The sequence below is a fragment of the Pagrus pagrus genome (genome assembly GCF_965226575.1).
Source record: "Pagrus pagrus genome assembly, chromosome: 9".
Classification (NCBI taxonomy): Eukaryota; Metazoa; Chordata; class Actinopteri; order Spariformes; family Sparidae; genus Pagrus; species Pagrus pagrus.
The window spans coordinates 14,507,261-14,529,850 of NC_140193.1; the positions used below are offsets into that span (position 1 = coordinate 14,507,261).

The following is a 22,590-nucleotide window of genomic DNA, read 5'->3' on the forward strand; positions in this document are numbered from 1 at the left end:
TAGACATCAGAAAAAAAGGTTGTTAACCAGGAATAAACATGAGCTTTTGTCTCTGAGTCTGCATCTGAGTTCAAACCTGGTCATTTACTGAGCCTCTTTACTTCCTCCTGAACAAATACAACAGATTCATCCTGTTTCAGTGAATGAACTGTACTAGGACATGTATGTATTAGCTGCCGAGCCAACCAGAGCTCCAATCAGTAACAAGATCCCTATAGCTGAATACTCTGGAGGTGTCACCTTGGCAACAAGTGCTGTAAACGCCTAGCGAAGGACATGAAAAACAGCACTTCCACACGCACCTGCAGAAAATAGAGTGTGTTTCTCCAGTCGGACATCAGAAAAGAGTTCATGTTGTTGCTGTCGTTTATCCAACTGAAAGAAGGGCCTGAAAGCAGCAAGATGGGTAACGTAAACCCTGACAATTGTTTCTATTTTTCCTTATGAGTGAGTTTTCTTCTCTTTCTCTTCCACCCGGAGTCAGACTCCTCACAGATTGGTTTGAAGGTTTTTATTGAGACATTAGATGTTTGGAAGTTACAAGAGGAGGAGGTTAATTCTGTTTTCGGAGGGTGGAGCCCATTTTACAGTGCAACATATCAGTGCAGTCACAGCCTCTCTCTCTGTCTGTCCAGTTGAGATCAAGAGGGATTGATTACCATGACTGAATCAACGGGTTAGTGTGGACAAAGATCAATTAGTTGGAGTTGATGGTTTTCTGCTTTTCCAGGGTTCCTCAGTGAACAAAGTAAAGACAATGCCAATCAGATCACATGGCGGCGAGATAGAGGCATCTGTCAGAATACTAAGTCTCTGCAGGTTTTATACATTAGCTAATAGACAAAATGCAGACTCTGCCTCTTGACTCTTCCTCCAGAAGGAGCTCACTTTACTTCTTCCAAGCAGAGGCTTTTAACTGATATTACTTTTTTTTTTTTTTCCTCAGAAATGCTGCACAAAATTGAGAACAAGATCCAACCACAGCCAACTATCGAGCGGCTCCAGGGGAACAAACTAAAACAAGCGGTTTCTAGTTTTAAACAGGTGAGTGATCGCCCTTTACTTCTGATGCAACAGTCTAATTATCACTGAACAATTATAAATACTCTCCTTGCTGTAAAATAAATGCAGAATAGAAAAAGACAAGATGAATCTTTTTATTTTAAGATATTTGGAAAGTGCCTGTGAAGAGAAATAGAAGCTGTTTAGTTAATGGTAGAGTTTATTTTTTAGATGTTTATATTCCTGTTTTTGAAGGAAACGGCATGTAATTAATCCAGTCTCAGTGATGCAGCTATCTATTGATCCGGATCTGGCGCTTGGCTGCTTTCTGTCCCGTACGTGGAAGCTTTAGTCGGGTTTCAGTAGTCTGCTCAGCTCTGACATCACTGATGCAGTGCTGAGCGTGAGCCAGCACCCACAGCTCTGACTGCAGAGGCTCCTCTCTCCCGTCATGCTGTCAGCTCTCAGCCGGAGGCAGATCTGTGCACCTTAGCCCCCCCATGTCGCCTCCAGGATGGGTGAAGCTGAGGGGGAGTCACGGCTGGTTCACACTCTGGCAATCAGTGCAGCCAGAGCCTCTAAGCACCTTCCTTTCTCGCCTTCTTTCCAGCGCTACACGTTTGCCTGCTGGGTCAGGGAGAACGTCGAGAAGAGGGAGTGCTGCTTCTATGAAAAAGGTGTCGGGTAAGATGAACTGCTCTGTGCAATGTTGCTGATGAATGTGTGAACTGACCTTGTAGTGGAGGCTGCTGCTGCACAGTGACTCAGAGATACTGTAGCATCCACCCTCTGATGTATTTATGTGAGAGGAGACATCTCCCTCAGTTGCTGTGCTTACAAGCATTAGCTTTTGTTTCTCCACCAGACCGGATGCGTGCAAGTGTGGCTACTCTAAGACCGATCATGTGGATGAAGCCATCAAACCAGAGGACTTCACAGGCGAGTCGTGGGAGAGACACAGACACATTCGTAAAGTTCCCACCGATGCTTTTGGAGACATCAGCTTTGGTGGTTTGGGAAAAAAGACTGGCAAGGTGAAACCATCCTTTCTCTCCACTACAGTAGCAATACACGAGTGCTTGAACCTTACACTTATCCTTGCCTTTGCGTCTGTGTCCACTCTCCAGTATGTGCGAGTGACCACAGACACCAGCTCAGAAATCCTGTACCAGTTATTGACCGATCACTGGAAACTTCCCCCTCCCAACCTGCTGATCTCAGTGACCGGAGGAGCCAAGAACTTCTACCTGAGGGCTCGTCTCAAGACGGTCTTCCACAGAGGTCTCATTAAAGTGGCCCAGACCACAGGTCAGTGTGTGTGTGGTTAGCCACAGAGCGTGTGAAAACATGTGTTTTATGAGAACATGTGCAGTTATGGAGAATGGGCGTCTCTTTTCTAGTCTGTGGTTAAACACACTGTGCACCTCAAACATCCTCCATATTGGAGCTCCTTAACAAAATACAATAAACCTATAACAAAAATTATATATCTAAATAAAGCAATATAAGTAACATCTCCATCGATAAATTTGGCTCCGACAGGTCCCATGCATGCATTTAACATAGAAATGAACTGGCCTGTACAGAGCTTAGAGCCAGACCTTACTCCCGAACATCGATGGGACCTGCAGCTAGCTTCTTGTGGAGAGCCTTCATGCAAGAGGGAGGGCTGTTAACGTTGCACATGACAGGAACAGTTTGATCTTTCTGATGCCTGAAAATGTCTAACTATTCCTTTAATGTCCATGTTTTTTGGGTGACATGCTCAACAACAATATTTGTTGGTTTCCACACATTTTTACATTGTTTGTGCAGTCGCTGACTGTGATTTTAGAGTATGGCCAACAATATGTGGACATATGGTAAAACCCTAACCCATGTACAGTATTGAATTGGGACATATGCTGTGTGTAAACAGGTGCGTGGATCGTCACCGGTGGCACACATACTGGTGTGATGAAGCATGTCGGGCAGGCTGTGAGGGACTACGCCCTGAGCAGCTCCAAGCAGGGTGAGATCGTGGCCATCGGAGTAGCAACGTGGGGAATAATTCACAACAGGGATGCTCTGGTGCATCCAGAGGTTCGCTAAACACATTTACACGTAGCTTGTGTCTTTCTCGTGGTAGGATTAGTCATCCGTTTCTCCTCCTCCTCCTCCTCTTTCTCTGCAGGGTTGTTTCCCAGCCCATTATGAGATGGACATTAAGGAACAAGGCCGACTCTCCTGCCTCGATAACAACCACACCCACTTCCTGCTGGTGGACGATGGGACTCAGGGACACTATGGAGTGGAGATTGAGCTGCGGAGCCGTCTGGAGAAATGCATTGCTGGGAAGCTTCTTGGAAACAAAGGTTAAAAATAGCTGAGCCGGTGCCCTCAAAAGCAGCATGCCACAGATAACATCTCAAATCTGATGCTGTTTTAGCTGCCTGGCTTTTAATATTGATTTTTTATTGCCTCCAGAGAGCGGCGTGACCATCCCTGTGGTGTGCGTGGTTTTGGATGGAGGACCAGGCACTCTTAATGTGAGACATCCGTTTATCCCCCTCTCTATGTCTCTGGGCTTCGTCCTGTCTGACTGTCCTGTGTGTCTCCTCTCAGACCATCTACAATGCCATGCTGAATAGTACACCATGTGTGATCTTGGAGGGCTCTGGGAGAATAGCAGATGTGATCGCTCAGGTGGCAGGACTGCCACCGAGCCGGGTCACCATCGCCCTCATCCACCAGTTAATGAAAAAGTTCTTTGGCAAAGAGTATGAAAGGTTCCCCGACCTCAAGATCATAGAATGGACCAAGAAGGTGTGTGAACATACTGACGACCTCAACAACCACAGACCAAACTCTTTCGTACGAACAAGACTAAGGGATTCATCGTTTCCCTTCCCATTCATTATCTAGTTAAGCCTCCTTGCATTCTGTTAGCACCATGTTGCATAGTAAGAGAAAGAGCATCACATTGTCTGGTCTCCATTAACATAAAGTAGAGGTCAAGGCTTTAAGGGGAAAAATTCAAGGGGGTCCAGCACAACTGGCTAACTTTGGATAGTCCCCACAAACTTTTAAACTTACTATTGTCGATCTAGAAAGAAGAGAGATTCAGCAGCTGCATGTCTTATTTGTTGCCTCACCTGAAAACACATTTCATTGAACTATTTTCGTAATAGAAGAGAAAGTTTCCAAACAAGCCGCCATGTTGGTCTGGTTTGAAATCCAGGAGCAGACAGCATTCATCCAAAACATGCCTTGGGACAGGGCCTCACCCTTCTGCAACCACACAAACACTTCCTGGCTGCACCTGATTGGACGAACTTGTAAAACACTTTGAATTGCATTTGATTTGTTTGAAAGGTGATATATAAATAAAGTTTGCACAGAGAGAGCCTTTATACCAGGGCTTGGCGGAGTTAGTCTGCCATTAGGTTCAATTTGGCCCAACAGATGACGTAGCAAAAAATAAGAAATGTAAAAATGAATCAAACTTTTCACATATATCGCTCTTTTTGACATTTTTTGTGAGGTAAAATGTTCTTTGTAGGATCCTTTGTTATTATTCATCATTCTTCATAATATTAGCACATGAGGCGGAGGGACATGTGGAGGAATTCAGTCAATTAAGAGGAACTTGGGATATTCGTACCATATTGAATCGTAACAATACAATTAAATAGGTGTTTGCTTTTGACCCAGGGCCACCATTTAGTTTCAGTTTTGGCCCTCGAAGGGAAAAAGTTTTGGCACCCCTGCTCTATACTTTCCAGTATAGCTCTGTTAAACAAATTCTTGCAATATGTGCCTGCACTTTGGTATATTTATATTTTTCATTATTGGTGATTTTGTGAGGCACTTTGTAGTTAAATGTCTGTCTTTGATTGTTATTGTTGTAATGTTGTGTTCTGTTTTAGTTTCATCTTTTACATGTTTCTGTTTTTTGTGTTTTTGCTCAGTGAAACACTGTAACGCATGTTTTCTCTGCTTTCTGTGGCAGATTCAGGATATCATCAGGATGTCTCACTTGCTGACAATCTTCAGAATAAGCGACGACAACGAAGGGGATGTGGATGTTGCTATTCTCCAAGCACTGCTCAAAGGTAAGGACACTCAGCACTTGACTGGACTAACTGGAGGTGAACAAGACGGAGTATGTATGAAGACAGAGAGGCTTTGTGCCAAACCAGCTCTTCGAATGTACTTAGATCAAAAAGACAGCAGTGATATTCTTGCAGATATTTTCATCGATTAATTTTTTTTTACAGAGAGACACTGATAGCCACACCTAAATATTCTTCCTCATGCAGGTCTTGAGAGAGACAGATGAAACCCATTTAGAGCAAGCCTAATGCATTTTCCATCCAAAGTGCTTTAAACGACATGCGAGTCCACTGCACTGCACTCGTGTTTGTGATCATGATGATTTATCATTCTAGCTAAACTGCTCTGCTCATAGTTTCCATCACTAAGTCCCATTAATGAAGTGATAAAAATGCATTTCCAGGCTCCATCAGTGAGGACAACTGTCTCTGCAGCCACAAAGTTCAGAGTGGAGTCTTTGTTTTTGAGTAAAGTCTTGATCATGCTGTGTAGTTGTTCAGATAACATTTTAAGGTGCAGATCTCTATCACAACCTCTGATCCCCCGCGGTCTGTAATGGTAACACATTAAAGTGCTGAAACAATGAGTTTGATTGGTTGATAATAAAGAGAATAAAATTATCAGCAGATTTAATGATTGATTAATCATTCAGTGTAGCTATCAAGCACTGCGGTCATTCAATAGTTTCAGCTTTCGAAATGTAAAGATTTGTCAGCGACTGGTTTGGGATTTGCTGCTTTGCTCAATTTGGCATCACGTAATTCAACAATATCTTTGGGTTTATGGGATGCATGAAAACATCAGCACATCAGCAGTATCACCTGATAAAGGCTTTAAAATTAAATATCGGCATCAGCCCGAAATGAACATGTCTGCCGATGTGACAGACGATAAAATGATGCTTGTGCACAAACGACGTGAGTCATTGACTGAGTAGTGTTCTTTATTTTGCTCAGTGAATGTGGACATTATGAAGAGCAGTGTTCAGTAAGTACATGCATAATAACATGTTACTTCCACTACAGGAGAGACTTTATGTTCTCTGCAATTAGGTGGGGAAAAATGTGCATTTATCTGCATTAGCAATCAACCAAAATGAGTTATCAGCATATCTGTTAGCAGCAAAAATCTGATGTCATGCATCCCTAGTTTTGAACTGTTGGTCGCAAAAAACAAACAAATTAAACACTGAACTGTTTTCTCTCAATTATTTGATTTAGTTGTGTCATTTTACAGTAAAAAGCACCTTGTTTGAGGAGAGCGGTTGATCTGTTGTCTCGTCATCTCTGCAGCAGTCAATCAATCTTTCGACTCAGCCTAAAAAGAATTGGTAAAGAGTCACATAAATTGTGTCGCTATAAATTCTCCACACAGCCTCGAGGATCAACGAGTCACTGGGAATCGACTGCTGGAAGAGGCAGCTGGAGCTGGCTATAGCCTGGAACAGAGTGGACATAGCCGAGACTGAGATCTTCACTGAGGAGAGCCACTGGAAGGTGAGTTCGCCTATTTTACGACACGCTGTAACATCACAACACCGGCAGCACTCTGTGTCACACCCCCATGAACTTGACCCTGTGTTGCAACCCTTCTTGTCTCAATGGACCGACTGGAAAACATGGAGAGTGATCGTAATGTTTTTCCTTTGAGGTCCTGTGAGATAATAACAAAATGTTTGAGTGGTGTAAATTTCTAAAATGCCAATAAACCACCATGGGCTTGAAAACATAAAAGTTGCATCACAAAACTTTAATGATACAAGGAGCAGAGGATAAGAGAGTTTAGTTTAGCGAAGTCCAAACGAAAGAGCAGCTGACACAAATGAGCCAGCAGTCACTTTACTGAAACACAAGCCATCATTTTTCTCACTGTGTCCTGTTCTACTGTTCCCATCCAGTCCAGTGACCTCCACTGGGCCATGTTCTCAGCCCTGGTTGGCAACAAACCTCAGTTTGTGAGTCTGCTGCTGGAGAACGGTGTGAGTCTGAGGGATTTCCTGCAGGAAGAGGAGACTCTGTGCGAGCTCTACAAACAGCTGCCCAGCTGCTTCTTTCTCCGTAGGCTGGCCAAGCGGGTCCACAGTACTCGCCGCTTTAGGAGGCAGCCGATCGGCATCAGGTCTCGAGCTCAGTCGGGCGAAACGATCACCATGACTCACGTGTCTGACACGGTGCGCCACCTGCTTGGGAGTTTCACCAAGCCCCTCTACCCTCCCTCCACCACGATACACGAGTTCAACATGTCTATAGATGATTCCTCTTCATCAGTGAGTCTGTTTAAACATCATCTAAAACACCTAAACCGGCAACTGTTTTGATAATTCATTAATCGTTCCAGCCATTTTGAAAGCAAAAACGTCAAACATCTGTTGGTTGCAGCCTCTTAACACCATGATGTCATGTCATTTACTTGGTTGTTATTCTGGGAACTGGAGGTTTTATTACCCTGAGTGATGTTCTATCATTCAGCTTCCTAAAGATCCAAATTGGTGTCATGTCAAAGCTTTAAGGGAGGGTGGCATGTCTTGAGAGGATTTGGTGTTGGATTTGATATTTCTGAAGTCCTTCACTTTTCCTCTAGCTGTCTAAAAGTCAGGCAGGATCCCAGGCTGCACTCAAGGAGGCCGTTGCTGAAGCACTGAGGGACCCGGGCACGGACCTTTTCCTCTGGGCCATCGTGCAGAACAATAAGGAGCTGGCTGAAATTGCCTGGGAGCAGGTGACCATAACACCCCTAACAAAGAAAGTTTGAAAATACTTGTTTGTGTGTTGTATGTCTATGTGACCTTGCATCTTTCTGTATCTTTACGTTCACAGTGCAGAGACTGCATATCTGCCGCCCTGGCCGCCAGTAAGATCCTGAAGAAGCTGGCCGAGGAAGGAAGTGACGCAGACGAGGCCGTGGAAATGAAAGAGCTCGCCGATCACTACGAGGAACACGCCATCGGTATAACACCACAGATGTAATGAGTGGGTTCACAGATGTAAAATGAAGGTTAGCATTTGACTTTACTGTGTGTGTGTGTGTGTCCCAGGTGTGTTCAGTGAGTGCCACGACTGTGATGAAGACCGGGCTCGGAAGTTGTTGGTTCATGCGTCACCGTTTTGGGGAAGGACGACGTGCCTGAGGCTGGCGCTGGAGGCTGATGATAAAAGCTTTGTAGCTCAGACGGGTGTTCAGGTAGAGAGAAACCTTCAGATTTATCTTCAGGGGGATTTCTTTTAACACTTTGAGAGGTTAGTGTTAAGTCTGTGTGGACTACAATGTAGATCATTGACTGCACACACAAACTGTGCTGTAATTAGTAGAAAAACTGATCAGTGAATCTAACTTACTTTTCATTTTGACACCCAGATATGAGTACATGAGAGTTCATGATGACCCGGTCTGATAACATGTCCGTCTTTAAGGCTCTTCTGACGCAGATCTGGTGCGGTGAGCTTTCAGTGGACAACCCTGTGTGGAGAGTGCTGCTCTGCATGTTTTTCTTCCCACTCATCTACACTCGCTTTCTGGTTTTCAGGTGAGTTTTATCAGCCTACTTTCTAACAACTGTCAGATTAGCACAAGATGTCACTGTCACTATAACAGATAACAGCAAGACTGGCATAGAAGTATGAATGACATGAGGGACGGGTCACAGTGAGAAATAAATAAATAACTGGTGTAGCATTAGAGCTTAATCATGATTTGTAGTAATGTGGCTGCTTTGAAGGAGGTCAGACACACTTCACACACAGAGTCCCAAAAAGTGTATTTATCGATTATTTTGCTTGCGTTTCTTAATGCAACAAAGAGAATAAGTCAACACAATTAGTGCGAAATGAGACAAACTTCACTTATTAAATTGAGCCTGTAGAGAGGATCAGCAGTCAGTAAGTTGACGCTCTCTGACGGGGAAAGAAGTTGCTTCCCTCAGTTAAACTTGTTCCTAATTATGACCGCGTTGATTCAGCACATCTGTCACACAATCTAACAAAATATGGATAATGTGACTTATTGTAATTAAGTGAAATTAAACTAACAACTTAAACTAGGTGTGAAAAAACGTTTAGTTAACTGAAAAAAAACTAAAAACAAGACTTAAAAAAAGACAAAGACTAACTAAAATGGTAATGTGCGCTCACAAACTAAACTAAAATAAAATACAAATTTTAAGGAAATGTTCTCATGTTTAGTTTTTGCTGTCAGTACTCTCACAAATGCAGCCATTTATTCGTAGACACCACCTGGTGGCAGCAAGACCTCTTTCATTGTTTTCCCTTCTAACCATAAATAATTCAGAAGCTTTGTCATTTCCAACTTGTGTTCAAGTTTACAATAATGTCTCATCTTTCGAGAGTCTTTCCGTATTTGATTCTTTAATGAATTATGATTCTCCCCAGACGTGATGAAGTCATCCAGAGAGAAACTGTGAAGAACGAGGAGATCAAGACGGTGGAGAAAGTGACTGGAAGCACACTTCGAACAAAGTCTCAGAGCCTGTAAGTAGACAGTTGTGTCTTTATACACCGACAACAAATGATGAACCTTTAGAGACTGTGTGAGAGTTCACAGACACCCTAATATTTGTGTTATTTTCAAACTTTCAGTTCGGACGTCATTTGCAGGTCAGTTGTCGGAAAGCAAGAAATAAGAGTCCCAAATGTCACCTGAGAAAAATAAATAGTTAGACATGGAAAATGAAGTTGTCTCTGACCTCAGTGACCTTTCTGTCCACAGCGACCTCACCAGCCTGAGGCGCCAGAAGCCTCTGAAGACCTGGTCCAAACTGGTGAGCTTGTACAGCTCTCCGCAGGTCAAGTTTTACGGGAACATCGTGTCTTACTTCGCCTTCCTCTTCCTGTACGCGGTGGTGCTGATGGTCGACTTCCAGGACATGCCCTCTCCTTGGGAGCTGCTGCTTTACTTCTGGCTGCTCTCTCTGGTGTGTGAGGAGGTCCGACAGGTGAGAGGGTGCATCTGGGACACACACATTGCAGTAAATATTGGAGAATAAATCAAGATATACTGACGTCTAAAACAGCTGAAGTGACATTTGACAAACGCAGGGTTCAAATCTGACCTGTGGCCCTTTGCTGCGTGTCACTGCCCTTGTCTCCTGTCCCGCTTCCTGTCAATCTTGAGCTGTCCTAACAAAAAAAGCCCTGAAAAGGTCGAAAAAGTAATTAAAATAAATTGACACCCCTGCATGGGCCCCCTGATGGTTAAGGGGCTCTTTACAGTTGCTTACAATGCATATATGTTATGGCATGATTACACAATATTCAGAAAGAAGCAAATAGGAGCCTCGACATCCAGACTATTCCTTAATCTAAGAAAAACATTTTAAAATCCCAAATTGCCAATTTTAATTTGTCTTTATTGTCTCAGCTGTTTCATGATCCTGATGGCTTCGGGATTTGTAAGAAATCCAAGATATACATCAACGAACTGTGGAATATTTTAGACGTTCTGTCCATCATCCTCTTTATTATTGGCCTTGCATTTAGGTGAGTTTCCCTCCTCCCTGACAATCATGTGGAAGTGCTCCCTGCATTATCTATGAATCACCAAGTTTTCCTATTGCAGGCTGACGACTGTGCTCTTCTATGCGGGTAAAATCATCCTCTGCATCGACTTTGTGGTCTTCTCCCTCCGTCTCATGGCCATCTTCACTATCAGTAAAACCCTGGGACCCAAAATCATCATTGTGAAGAGGATGGTGAGAGGGCTACATCCAAATATAACGAATGCCGCCCTGATGTAATGTGGGAGCAACAGCGGAGCACCGAATGCTACGCTCCAGAACACCTTTTATCTAACACAAAAAGAGGCCTCTGCCTCACTGGGTCTCCATCTGGTGTTAGATAAAAGGTGTTTTTGAACAAAGTGCTGCAGCTGGTCTGTTTGTTACATTTATTACATTCATGACCTTTTAGAGAGCTTATTATTGCTTTTGTAGACACTGAAGCTGGAACAACAGAGCAACCTCTTAGATACTGAAACTGCAAAGTAAATAATCAAATGTTTGTTGATGTGATGCTTAGACTGACAAATCCAACCTTCTTGAGTTTTTTAAATGTAAAAATGTAGCCGTATTAAAGTCGTGACGTACAGATGCGTCCACATTTGTGTCCTCCAGATGATGGATATGTTCTTCTTCATGTTCCTGCTGAGTATCTGGGTGGTGGCGTACGGTGTGGCCAAACAAGGCATCCTCATCCACAACGACAATCGGCTGGACTGGATTCTCCGCGGGGCAGTTTATGAGCCGTACCTCACCATATTTGGGGATCTTCCCGACAATGTTGCTTGTGAGTGAAGATGAAGAATGTTTTATGTCGTTTTTTTGCAGCAAAAAATGACTTAATAAACATTTTTGTACACGTTTCTCTCCATGAAAACACTTGATTTGCCCTCCGCAGATGCTCAATTTGACCTGGACTCCTGCAGCATGAACGCCACCGATCCTCTGAAGCCAAAGTGTCCTGTGCTGAATGAAAGCCAAACCCCAGCCTTCCCTGAGTGGCTCACCATCATCATGCTCTGTGTTTACCTGCTCTTTGCCAACATACTGCTGCTCAACCTGCTCATAGCCATCTTCAAGTGAGTTTTCTCCTCCACACCTTTGCGTCTAAAGCGAGTCCTGATCTCACTCCTCTGAGCTCTGTCTCTCTTCGTCCTCCTGCACAGCTTCACGTTCCAGGAAGTTCAGGACAACACAGACAGAATCTGGAAGTTTCAAAGGTACGAGCTGATTAGGGAGTACCACAGCCGCCCTGCTGCGCCTCCTCCTTTCATCATCTTCAGCCATCTTTACATCTTCATCAGGAGAATGGTGCTGTGCAGGCCCACGGTCGTATGCAAAGAGTTCAGTAAGTATTCAGCTTCATGATTATATGCAGCACAAGTCTTAGATTCATCACTCTATAAAATGTGACACTTCTGCATTGAAATATCTTAAAACGATGAGACCTTTGTTATATATTTGTTGTTTACATTATCCCAAATGTTCAAACCCAGAGAAATCCACAAGTTAATCCAACAAAGTAACGATGCATTTCATTTGATCGCCGCTCACTACAACTTCCAGGTAAACGCCAAATGATACATGAGAGAGTACGAACGTGACAGAACATTATGTGTGTAAAACTTGGATCATTACCTCGTCTGCGAACCTGATTTCTGCCTGAGTCACGTCAGACAGATTTTCATCAGCAATGGTGGTTGTTTAACAATGAAGACAACTCCCATGATCCCACGCTACTGAGCGTCTTTTGTTTTCATTGTTTTGAGGGATCCCTAGCAGCAGAAAATGCACACTGTGCGCGTAAACTATGAGCCAGATTATCGTCATTATAGTCAAAGAAGAAAACGTATCATATTGTAGTTATCTTTAGATATCTTTGTCTGTAATGGAATATGTCCTGTCCATGTGCACATGTACTGTACGGTGGGCCTGCTAAGTAAGGTATTGAAATAGCATGGGACACTGTTTTTCAGAGAACGAGCTTCTTGCGAGTGAGGAAGAGGAGCTGTTGTCCTGGGAGGCTTTGATGAAGGACAGATACCTGCAGTCCACGCAGCAGGAGCAGAACCAGAGCATGGAGCGACGCATCCTGGACACGGCCCAGAAGTAAAACCCCACAGGAGGGAAACCCAGTATATCTGTGTAACAATTCTCTAGAGTCCTGCTGTCTACTGTTTGTGGGACCCGTCATCAAACACTTTAGTCACGAGCCGTATTTTACCTTCTCAGGCTGTTTCATTTGAACTTCTAGAGTCCTGTAGGGATGAAACTATCACGTTTCTGATGACATAATATCCATGACAGAAAAGCCAGAAAATGTTTAAAATCTTGATTTCCTGTTTCCGATCAATCATCTTGTGATATTTTTTTCAACTCTGCAGTTTCCCCGCAACTCTTTGGAGCTTTTTAGCATCTTTCATCTCATTGTTTTGGTTTTACCACCTGTAGCTTTACTGTTTTGGATCCCCCCCGTACCCAAAATCCCTCCAAAATGTTTTGGGCAATATGTTTTTAAATGCCTTTGTGTTAAGAGTTAAATGAGGGGATGGATGCCACTTTCATGTCTTGTCCGTTAAATACGAAGCTAGAGCCACGAGACGCTTAAATTAGCTTAGCATGAAGACTCAAACAGAGGTTACATCCCAGTTCTTTTATGTGATATTTTTCGCTCCTCACTTTATCTGATAGTAATTTCGGTCCACCATCTTGCAGTTCATCCCAAAGCTCTTATTTCTGCTCTGATCAGCCTTCCTGGAAGACTTTGAGCTGATCGCCAACACGTGTACATACTCTGGCATCTGACACAAATTACCGAGATGGCGGGCGACCCTTCATATGACGCTTGAGAGGACGTCTGGTTTCTTCCCTTCTGGTCTCCTTGTCTCTCTCCATGTATCATCGGTAGGAAGGAAAGGATGCTAGTGACAGAAACATAGTTGCAACTTCAGAGACTTGGGATGTGCCCAGAGATTTTGTTACCTTTGAACAGGGCCAGGCTAGCTGTTTCCCCCTGTTTCTAGTGTTTGTGCTAAGCTAAGCTAATCGACTGGAAGCTGTAATTTAGTATTTAACGGACAAACACAATTCACAACTTTTCTTACATTTTTCCTTTCATGCAGCAACACAGTCTGATTTATTTTTAAGATTTGATGAGGCTGAAATGCTCTGAGTATAGAGTATATAACATTGAAGGTGCAATGTGTAAGGATTTGAGTTTAATACATGAACAAATGAACTAATATTTTGTGAAGAAATAAGAATTTTGACTTTATGTCGAGACGTCTTTGTATCGTAAAGTCAGCTGATAGAAGCACTAGCTGCACGGCTAACTGAGCTAACTGACTAATGAGAGCTAAAATAGTAGCAGTTGGTGGTTTCTCTCGTGATATGCTGCCCCCAGGTGGCCATTTCTTACATATTGCACCTTTAATTATTCTATGAGTGACATTCAAGTAAATACAGACCCTCACACTCTGCTTGTTTGTTTCCTGAGGGTTACCACCATAGGCGATTGGCTGGAGAGGGAAGAGGAGAAGAGCTCTGATGCCATGTTGAAAAGACTGGCTCGTCTAGAGGAGCAGGTTGTCACCTGTTTTTTTTGGTTATCGCTAATGTTGCATGTCTGTAACATTTCACATCATACATCATAGAGCGTGGCACGATGCAGAAAATATATGTCACACGTCTTGATGCGTCAACGTGTGTTTGGTGAACTTTATTTCCAGATGTCCCAGATGTAAAAATCAGTCATCTTCGTCGTCATCGGAAATATTTGACCCACTTTTATTTTGTCTCTTTCAGGTCGTCCAGTCAGCCAAAGCCCTGCAGTGGATTATGGACAGTCTGAAATCTCAGGGTTTTGCAGCAAATGAACCACAATCACTGAGTCAGCAACCATCTTCTTCGTTCGTTTACATTATTTTGTCATAATTTTGCAGATATATCACACGTCACTTCTCCTCTTGTTTGCCCTCACTTCTCCTCAGCATTAACAACAACAGACGAGTCCCCTGACATGTATGTCAGTACATCAGAGAAAGAGGACCGGTTCCACGTGAACGCCCGACAGTTTCATTACCCAGGCAGCAAAGTCACACGCTTCCCTGTGCCTGACGAGATGGTGCCATGGGAGGTACTTCACACACACACTAAATCACCAGCTGCTGGTCCTCAGAGCATCACAGCATGCTGTTTGGGTTTAATGAGTCCAGATTTTCCAGGTTTTCATCTCCTCTTTTTTTTTCAGGTCGGCTTCAGCTCATACATGCCAATTTATTACGCCTCTGAAGACAGTGAAGACCATGTAGACGGGTACGCTTTTACCAAGAGAAGATCATACATAATGTTGGGTTCATATAAGGCTTGTGTGTGGATATATTTGCAGTCATTGTGGGTGTTTTTGTCGAGACAACAAAAGATCTTCCAATCAAATCAAATCTAATGATGTAATGTATCTGTATCTCTTTCATTTGATTGATTCTTTCTCCTTGCAGATCAGAATTAGCTGCCTTAGATAATTACAGGTATGATATACACACGGCATCAACAGCACCGTCAGTAATGAGAGACGCTTGTAAGATGCAGGGCTGTAGGTCTGATGTGTGTCTCATCTGTCATCAGAAACCCAGAAGGGAGGACGGGCATCAGAGGACGAGGCACACTGAGCCGCCTCGGTCCAAATCTGAACGTAGACCTTGTGCTTACACGGTAGGTCATCTCATGTCCTTACAGTGCTTTTAAAAACCAGCATGGAGAGCATGGCACGATCTAATACTTTGAAAATTGGTTCATAGCTGGCAAGACAGTGAGCGATCTGTTATGGAGTACCTGGCGGTTTGGGGAGAGAGCCAAGGACTGTTGACTTTACCTGGGGTGAGTCCGACTGCTCAGTCACTTTAGATGTTTTATTATTTACATTTTGAACTGTTCAAATAAATGGTATATATATGTATATGTATATTGTTCTGTTGTGATTGTGAAACCTTCAGGGACCCGCCCAGTCTGCTGACTTCCTGCCAGTGACTCTTAAGAAAACCTTGGGGAAGACGCTGTATGAAAAACTAAATGAAAAAATGTCACAGGGAGTAAAGGTAGGTCTGGTCCACGACTATGTCCATGTGCACATACTGTACGAATGTCTCTTTGTCACTGAAACCATTTCAAGGAAAGCAGCTACACAAGAAACCAGTAATAAAAACCCTTAAAGCAACAAAAGGTAACAAAATGTAAATCATCATCAACCACCTTTCTCCTGGAGGTTACATTTAATCGCCTCAACGATCTTTTAGTAGAGGAATTCAAAAAAACAACAAATTGGTAATTAGCAGTCATGACAGGAAAAGCTTGATCGTCCCCAAGAAATTCAAACTTCGAGCAATTGTTCGTTTTCTTTTCCAAGGATGGGGAGGAAGGTATGATCTCCCCCGCTTTGCCTCTGATTGACTAGTACTCATCGCCTTCGTTGTTTAGGTTCAGGCGTGACGAGTGATGACAGGTCAGGGTCAGGGAAAGAACAAGCTAATCAGAGGTCCGTTAGGGTTGGTCATGTCTTCGCCATCCTAGGAAAGAATATATGGAGAGTAGCCAGGGACACAATGAGAACCTGAGAGGTCTTGTGGACCTGATTTGGGGATTGGGACTCAAAAATAGTCGCAAGGTTAATGGAAACCAAATTTTGACTCTATAAATTACTCTTTGAAAGCCCCACAGCAGCACCCTCAGCTGGTTTTCTCAACTTGTCTCTACATTATATTGTGTAAATGATGTTCATCAATGAATAAAGTATTTTTCCCCTCATATAATATAAAGTGTTCTCATGATGATTTCACCCTTCTCGACTCTGACATGTAGGATAGTTTGAACCTTGACCCTTGTTGGTTTCTACTCACAGTTGCTGTTACTGTTTCAGGTGTTCGAGGGTTATGTGGACGACTGCAGGAACACAGATAACGCCTGGGTGGAAACCACCGTCTTCAACATTCACCTGGACAGAACGAGCCAGCTGATGGTCGATATCAACAACATGGTGAGAACATTATTACTGTCTATCCTAGCTTGTATTCCTCCTGCAGTGAATACTTAATCACTTATTGATTTGTAACACCTCCCTCTCAGGTGGTGAGCGGCTACGGCTCTCTTCTGTGGCAGGAGGTGAGCGGCAGGACCCGACTCAGCGCAAACCAAAGAGAGTCTCTGTGGAAGGTCGCCAAGCTGCACTGCAGGAAGTTCTGATGTCCACGCGCCACTCTGGCTGTAAATGTGCCTCTCTGTCCGCAGAGTTTACTGCTGCCTGTTCATGTGGCCTTTTTGTTAAAGGCTGATTGATTCTGTTGCACGGAAAGCACTTGTGAAAAAAGACACTTTAAAGCCATAATGTCATGCTGCTGTGGATTATTTCTTTAGGGACTGGAGACTGAATGTTTAGCCCACACACTGTGTTGTGTGTTCACTGACCATTAAAACTTCAAATATGGTGGAACTGAGGTAAATGTACTTCTAAAGAGTATTCCAATGGTATACTACTTCACACGTCCGTAGAGTCAGTATTCACTTTTACATGCACATGTAAATCATCATGTTGCTGAATATATAATAATGCAGTTACAGATGGCAAACACTATAAAAAGTAGTTAACAAAGCTGATACAAGGTGATGCATCAATAATAATACAATAATAAGACTTAGCTTACAGTATATATGCTATACACTTCTGAAACGGAATATACTGCAAATAATGACTTTTATTTTTCATACATTTTGCTGCAAATACTTTTACTTGAGTATTTTTACTTCCAATGTAGTGTTTTAACTTGATAGTTGACCACTGCTGCTGTTATTTAAATGACTTCTTCAGATGGATTCCCCTGTATTTATTCATTTAGCCGTTTATTTCACATGTGATTTTGACATAATCAAGCACTGTTGGCCTTAATAATTATTAAATAAAAACAACCCAGACTGAATTGTCTTGACTGCTTGTGTTCTGTTCTTGTGTGTGTGTGTGTGTGTGTGTGTGTGTGTGCGTGTGTGTGTGCCTGTGTTACTTGTTTTAATACTCCTCGGTGTTTTTGTCCACCCGCCAATCATGCAGCCTTGCAGCAGTTTCGGAGCAGCCTCTGAGGGCGCTCATTGGCCCGGGCGGAGGTGGCCAGACAGCGCAGTATCGGTTTCCCACCCTCCTCATACCGCTAATGTTTTTCCTCATTCAGATCAATCAGTTACTACTTACTACTGACGATCATGCTCTTACTCTGAAAATAAATAGAACACGTGTGGCCTTAAGAAGTGATTTTTAAAGTTCCTGCGTGCAATTATAATGACTAAAATCTTTATAAAGTCTCTCTTATTATTGTTATTGTTATTGTTCTTATTAATATTATTATTATTATTATTGTTGTTGTTGTTGTTGTTGTTGTTGTTTGTCCTGTGAGTCCCGGCGGCGCAGCGTCATTGAAAAGAAACGGGAGCTATTTTTAACCACAGCGCCAGAGAGAGGAGAAAAACGAAGAGCTCCCACTCTGATCGCATTTTATGAGACCAGAAAACAGCTCCACAAAGCACAGCTTACTCAACTGTCTGCCCTCTGTGAGTCACTGCTGTGCTCTGTTATTGTTGGTCCAACTTTTTTACAGTAAAAGTATTTTGTTTACATCCAGTGCTGTCACGTTATTATCAGTCAGTTATGTTGGTTAAGTGGATTGTCTGTTTTTATAGATGTGTAAAATGAAATGTGTACCAAGCAGCTTTCTTTATTATTATCTATTATTAAGTATTTTCATTTTTTGCTATGTTATTCTTCTACTTCACGACATTTCAAAAGCAAATATTACACATTTTACTCCACTACATGTATTGCTAACATTTTCTTTACCAGCTGCAACATAAACACAATGTACACATTAATGCATCAATATGCATAGTCCAGTAATTTATATTATTCTAACATGAGTCATGCTGTATGATGAGTACCTTTTGGGATATGAAGTATATTTTGTCCCATATACTTTTATACTTTCACCTTTATAAGCAACATTTTGCATGCCATGTACTTGTAGCCAAGTACTTCTACACTGTGTTATTGCTATTTTTACTGAAGTAGAAGACATGAGTACTTCTTCCACCACTGCTTCACACTGCACACTTGATTAATAGTGAAAATAATGCAACTCATTTATGTATTATTCAATAATCAAAGAATAATAATCAAAATTAAAATAATCAAGAATAAATCAAAAGAATAATCAAAATTGAAAGAGAGACAATTTAATAAGGGGTCAAGGAATATATTATATACAAACACTATAAAGTATGCACTATGTATGTACATACTGTATTATTTCCCTATGATCATATTGGACTTAATTTGACCATTTTGTCAATTTAAAATCTGTTAACCTGACAAATAGCAGTTTTTCCCCAGAGTCCCTGGAGTTGTCACACCATCCAACCAGACCTTGTTTTGATGTTTGTCTGCTGTGAGCAACCTCTGTTTCTGTTCTTGAACGGGCCATGACACCACACTGAATAATCAGTTTAAATGTGGCGTGTTGGCATTTGAAGAAATTGTGCATTTTGTCATTTTTCCACTGTAAACACAACAAACACACTATGTGGTCAGAAGTAGTTGCTGCTCCTGTGCCGTGATTAGAAAATTGATTTGCATGTATGAACTGTAACCGTCCGTTGTTGCGATATGTAGACAGTAGAGGCCAATGGTTGTCTGCTTATCTATTATGCATTAGAGAGTCGAGGTTATTTATAGTATATGTCATGCAAGATTAAAGGTTTGTCTGAGGGCCATACTGCGCCTTCGACATGGAAAACCCTTTCTTTATTTCTGTGATTCACATACGGAAAAACAAAACAAACAAAAAGCAGAAACATTTAATGGGAAAGAATCAGAGAAACCAAAGAAGACCTTGTTTTTTGGTAGTTTGATTAATTGCATATTTGTTGCAGCAGTTTTGTTTATCACTTTTATTGGGTCCTTCATTATAACCTATCTTTTGTAATCTCTTGATGATAATGTGGCCCCAGAGGTTTAGACACGTGCTCAGCCTCATGCGAGCTGTAGTTTAATTCTAACTCTTGGCTCATCATGTTGTTCCCTTTTTGAAATTAAGAGATACTTAAGTTTTACTTGCATTTACACCTATAACTAATGTCAGCAGTGGAAGAAGTGTTGAGATCATTTAGCCGAAATTTGTTGAAAATGGAAATATTCAATAATGTAAAGTGCCTCAAAGCTGTGCTTGGGTAAAGTGGTATTTAAGTACAGTACTTGAGTAAATGTAGCCTACTTAGTTACATTCCATCATTAATTCAGCTTGACATTTCATAAAACAGACACTAGCTATTAGCTGGTAAGCAGTGGTGGAATGTAACTAAGTACGTTTACTCAAGTACTGTACTTAATTCCAAGTTTTAGGTATTTGTACTTGTATATGGGTATTTACATTTAATGCTATTTTATACTTCCACTCCACTACATTTCGGAGGCAAATATTGTACTTTTACTCCACTACATTGATTTGGTCAATATCAGATCTAATAATCAGCCAGATTGATAATGTAATGTAATATTGTATATGCAATATACATACATACAAATAAATGTAGAATTTACTTTTACTTTTTGTACTTACATACAGGTAATATCATACTTTAAGACTTACTCAAGCACTGTACTTCAGTCCACTTTTTAAGTATTTGTACTTTACTTGAGTACGTTATACTTCCACTCCACTAGATTTATTTGGTATCTGTAATTATTAGTTACTACACAGATTACTGGCTGCATTACAGCCAAAGTAGCACATTTTAAAATTGATTTATTTTAATCAGCAATCAGATAATGTAATATAGTAAACACTATATACAGACATGCACATAAATGTATAATTTACTTTTATTTGTACTTTTAATCGTGAAGTACATTTAATATCAGATACTTTAGTACTTTTACTCACGTATCATTCGTATGGGTATGACTTTTACTTTGCACTTCTTCATTACGGCCATTTTTGTCCTGCTTGCTGGAACCATCTGTCCAGTAGACGATCTTTGCGGCCGTGTACGCCGGAGCTCACAGGTGTACCAGAGTGTCCGGAAGTGACGTAGGACGCTCGCAAGACTCCGCCATCGGATTGGATGATAAATACATGGACCGAGCGACGAGAGGGGGAGAGAGGCGGCAGCTGGACATCTCCGAGGGACTCAGCGGAGCTTAACGGTAATATTCTCCATTTTATGCGACTTGTATCGAAAGACGAGGCTTTGCAGTGAGATAAAAAGCCTCGGTGTCGGTTCTGTTTGATGACGAACGGGCCGGTTTGACCCGCGGGATGTAGCTGGATGTGCTGACTCGGCTAGCTGTCAGTTGAGCTTCGGGTCTGTGAGCATTAACACGACGACGATGGACCGTGACGCGACTGTTCAGACTGTTTATGAATGAGTTTACAGCCTCAGATGTTCCCCAGAGAAACACTGCGTGGTCACTTTTAATCACTTTGGGTCGGACAGCAGATATGAAGTGGACCTCTCGCGCATACAAGTATTTAAAAAAAAAGGTTGAAGCTGTTATTCGCCTTCATTATGTAACCAAGTGTACAATCTGGGTGAATACTGAAGTGTTTGGATCTAGTTTGAACCAGGAGAAGGAGGAAATTATAGGCTGCTCTGCCCTGCTGTTGCAGGAAAGGAGGCTAAATTATAGTGGGTGGTGGAGAAATGTTTGTTTTTGAGTTAGATTGTAGTTTTGTGCAGTATTTCTGACTACGTGGCTCAAACAAAACTGTGAGAAAATGATCCTGGCTGGGAGAGTTTGGCTCTGATTTGCGAATATGTGGTCTTAATGAGGGTGTTATTATGTTATTACACTGTTTTCGTAGTTACACCTGGTTTGAAACGATGCAGTCTGATTTCATTAAAATGACACAATGTTCAGTTTTTGTTTTGAAGAGTTTAATCTCATTTTTGAGTTTGTGGTGCTGATGTTTCTAATATTTTGTCCGCTCCACATAAGCATAATGCATTAAAATCCAGCAGCATCACAAGCCAGAATTTGGACAAAGTCATTGTTTTGTGGTGTCAAGTCTTGCTTTATGAAGTCCAGAGTCAAATCCAAGTCTTAAACAAGTTTTTTATGCACCCTTAAACAAATGCAATGCTATTACATATTTATAAATATAGCAATAGTATTGTTAAAGAACGATTGGTAGTTATTACCTGCATTTAAAAGCAAAATGATCCTGTGTGCCTTGTTACCGTGTGTTTCAGAGTTACAATTATTTGCATTTTCACATGAAACACATCAGTTTAATCTTTTTGGGTGTGCGGAGGATATGAAGTCATTACAGGGACGAAATGCTGAAATCGAAGTCATTGGTGGGGTTGTGGCAGGATACCGATTTCAAAGTATACCTGATATAAAAACGGACAGTAATGATACCACGAACACTTGGTTATACACACATGTGATGTGTAATGAAAAGGTTGCCATTTCCAGGAAAATAATAACAAACCACAATAGAGATAGTTATTGTCTTATTGATATATGTACCTGACCTTGATATTGCCCGTTGTGTTCACATGCATTTTTTTTCATTATTATTTTGGTTGTGTGGTTTTATTTAATTTATTCAGGATAAATGTAATCTGAATATTCCTAATAAATCAAAGATCACTGGTCTTTGAAAAGGTGCATCCGCATTATTCGGCTATTATCTTTATATTAGTGGCATAAAATTGTCTTAAAGTAACAATTATATTGTTGACTGCAATTATTTTTGGGGGAAAATTAGGCGTCCAACAAAAGTAGTTATTGTGACGGACTTTTTGTTGAGTTTAAAGTCTTTTTGGATTTTGTTTAGTCGAGTCTGAAGTCACCAGATTCATGACGCTCTAGTCCAAACCTCATGTCACAAAGTCTTCTAATAAATGACCAAAACGTTTAACCAACACCTCTCCCAAAACACTTTCAA

At 41.7% G+C, this 22,590-nt stretch overlaps 2 protein-coding genes across 3 annotated transcripts in view; both read left to right on the forward strand.

Moving 5' to 3' along the window:
* The first annotated feature begins 1,392 nt into the window (after positions 1-1,392).
* trpm2 (transient receptor potential cation channel, subfamily M, member 2) lies at positions 1,393-17,571 on the forward strand. Its single transcript, XM_084362901.1, has 33 exons — positions 1,393-1,686; positions 1,868-2,036; positions 2,130-2,310; positions 2,921-3,084; positions 3,176-3,356; positions 3,469-3,530; positions 3,607-3,807; positions 4,994-5,096; positions 6,472-6,593; positions 6,995-7,363; positions 7,678-7,815; positions 7,914-8,043; positions 8,132-8,277; positions 8,508-8,620; positions 9,483-9,581; positions 9,690-9,707; positions 9,820-10,045; positions 10,471-10,589; positions 10,669-10,801; positions 11,222-11,393; positions 11,505-11,685; positions 11,773-11,954; positions 12,583-12,715; positions 14,103-14,190; positions 14,411-14,495; positions 14,596-14,741; positions 14,856-14,920; positions 15,103-15,132; positions 15,230-15,316; positions 15,403-15,481; positions 15,598-15,699; positions 16,518-16,634; positions 16,724-17,571. Exons 1-33 carry the CDS (start codon positions 1,517-1,519, stop codon positions 16,838-16,840), a joined length of 4,428 nt encoding a protein of 1,475 aa, XP_084219027.1. The 5' UTR covers positions 1,393-1,516; the 3' UTR covers positions 16,841-17,571.
* Positions 17,572-20,768: 3,197 nt separating this feature from the next.
* map3k13 (mitogen-activated protein kinase kinase kinase 13) overlaps positions 20,769-22,590 on the forward strand; it is a 32,928-nt gene continuing 31,106 nt past the window's right edge. For both annotated transcript variants that reach the window (XM_084362990.1, XM_084362993.1), the window contains exon 1: positions 20,769-20,840. The gene's annotated coding sequence lies outside the window, so the exon portion shown is untranslated. The remainder of the gene's footprint in view (positions 20,841-22,590) is intronic.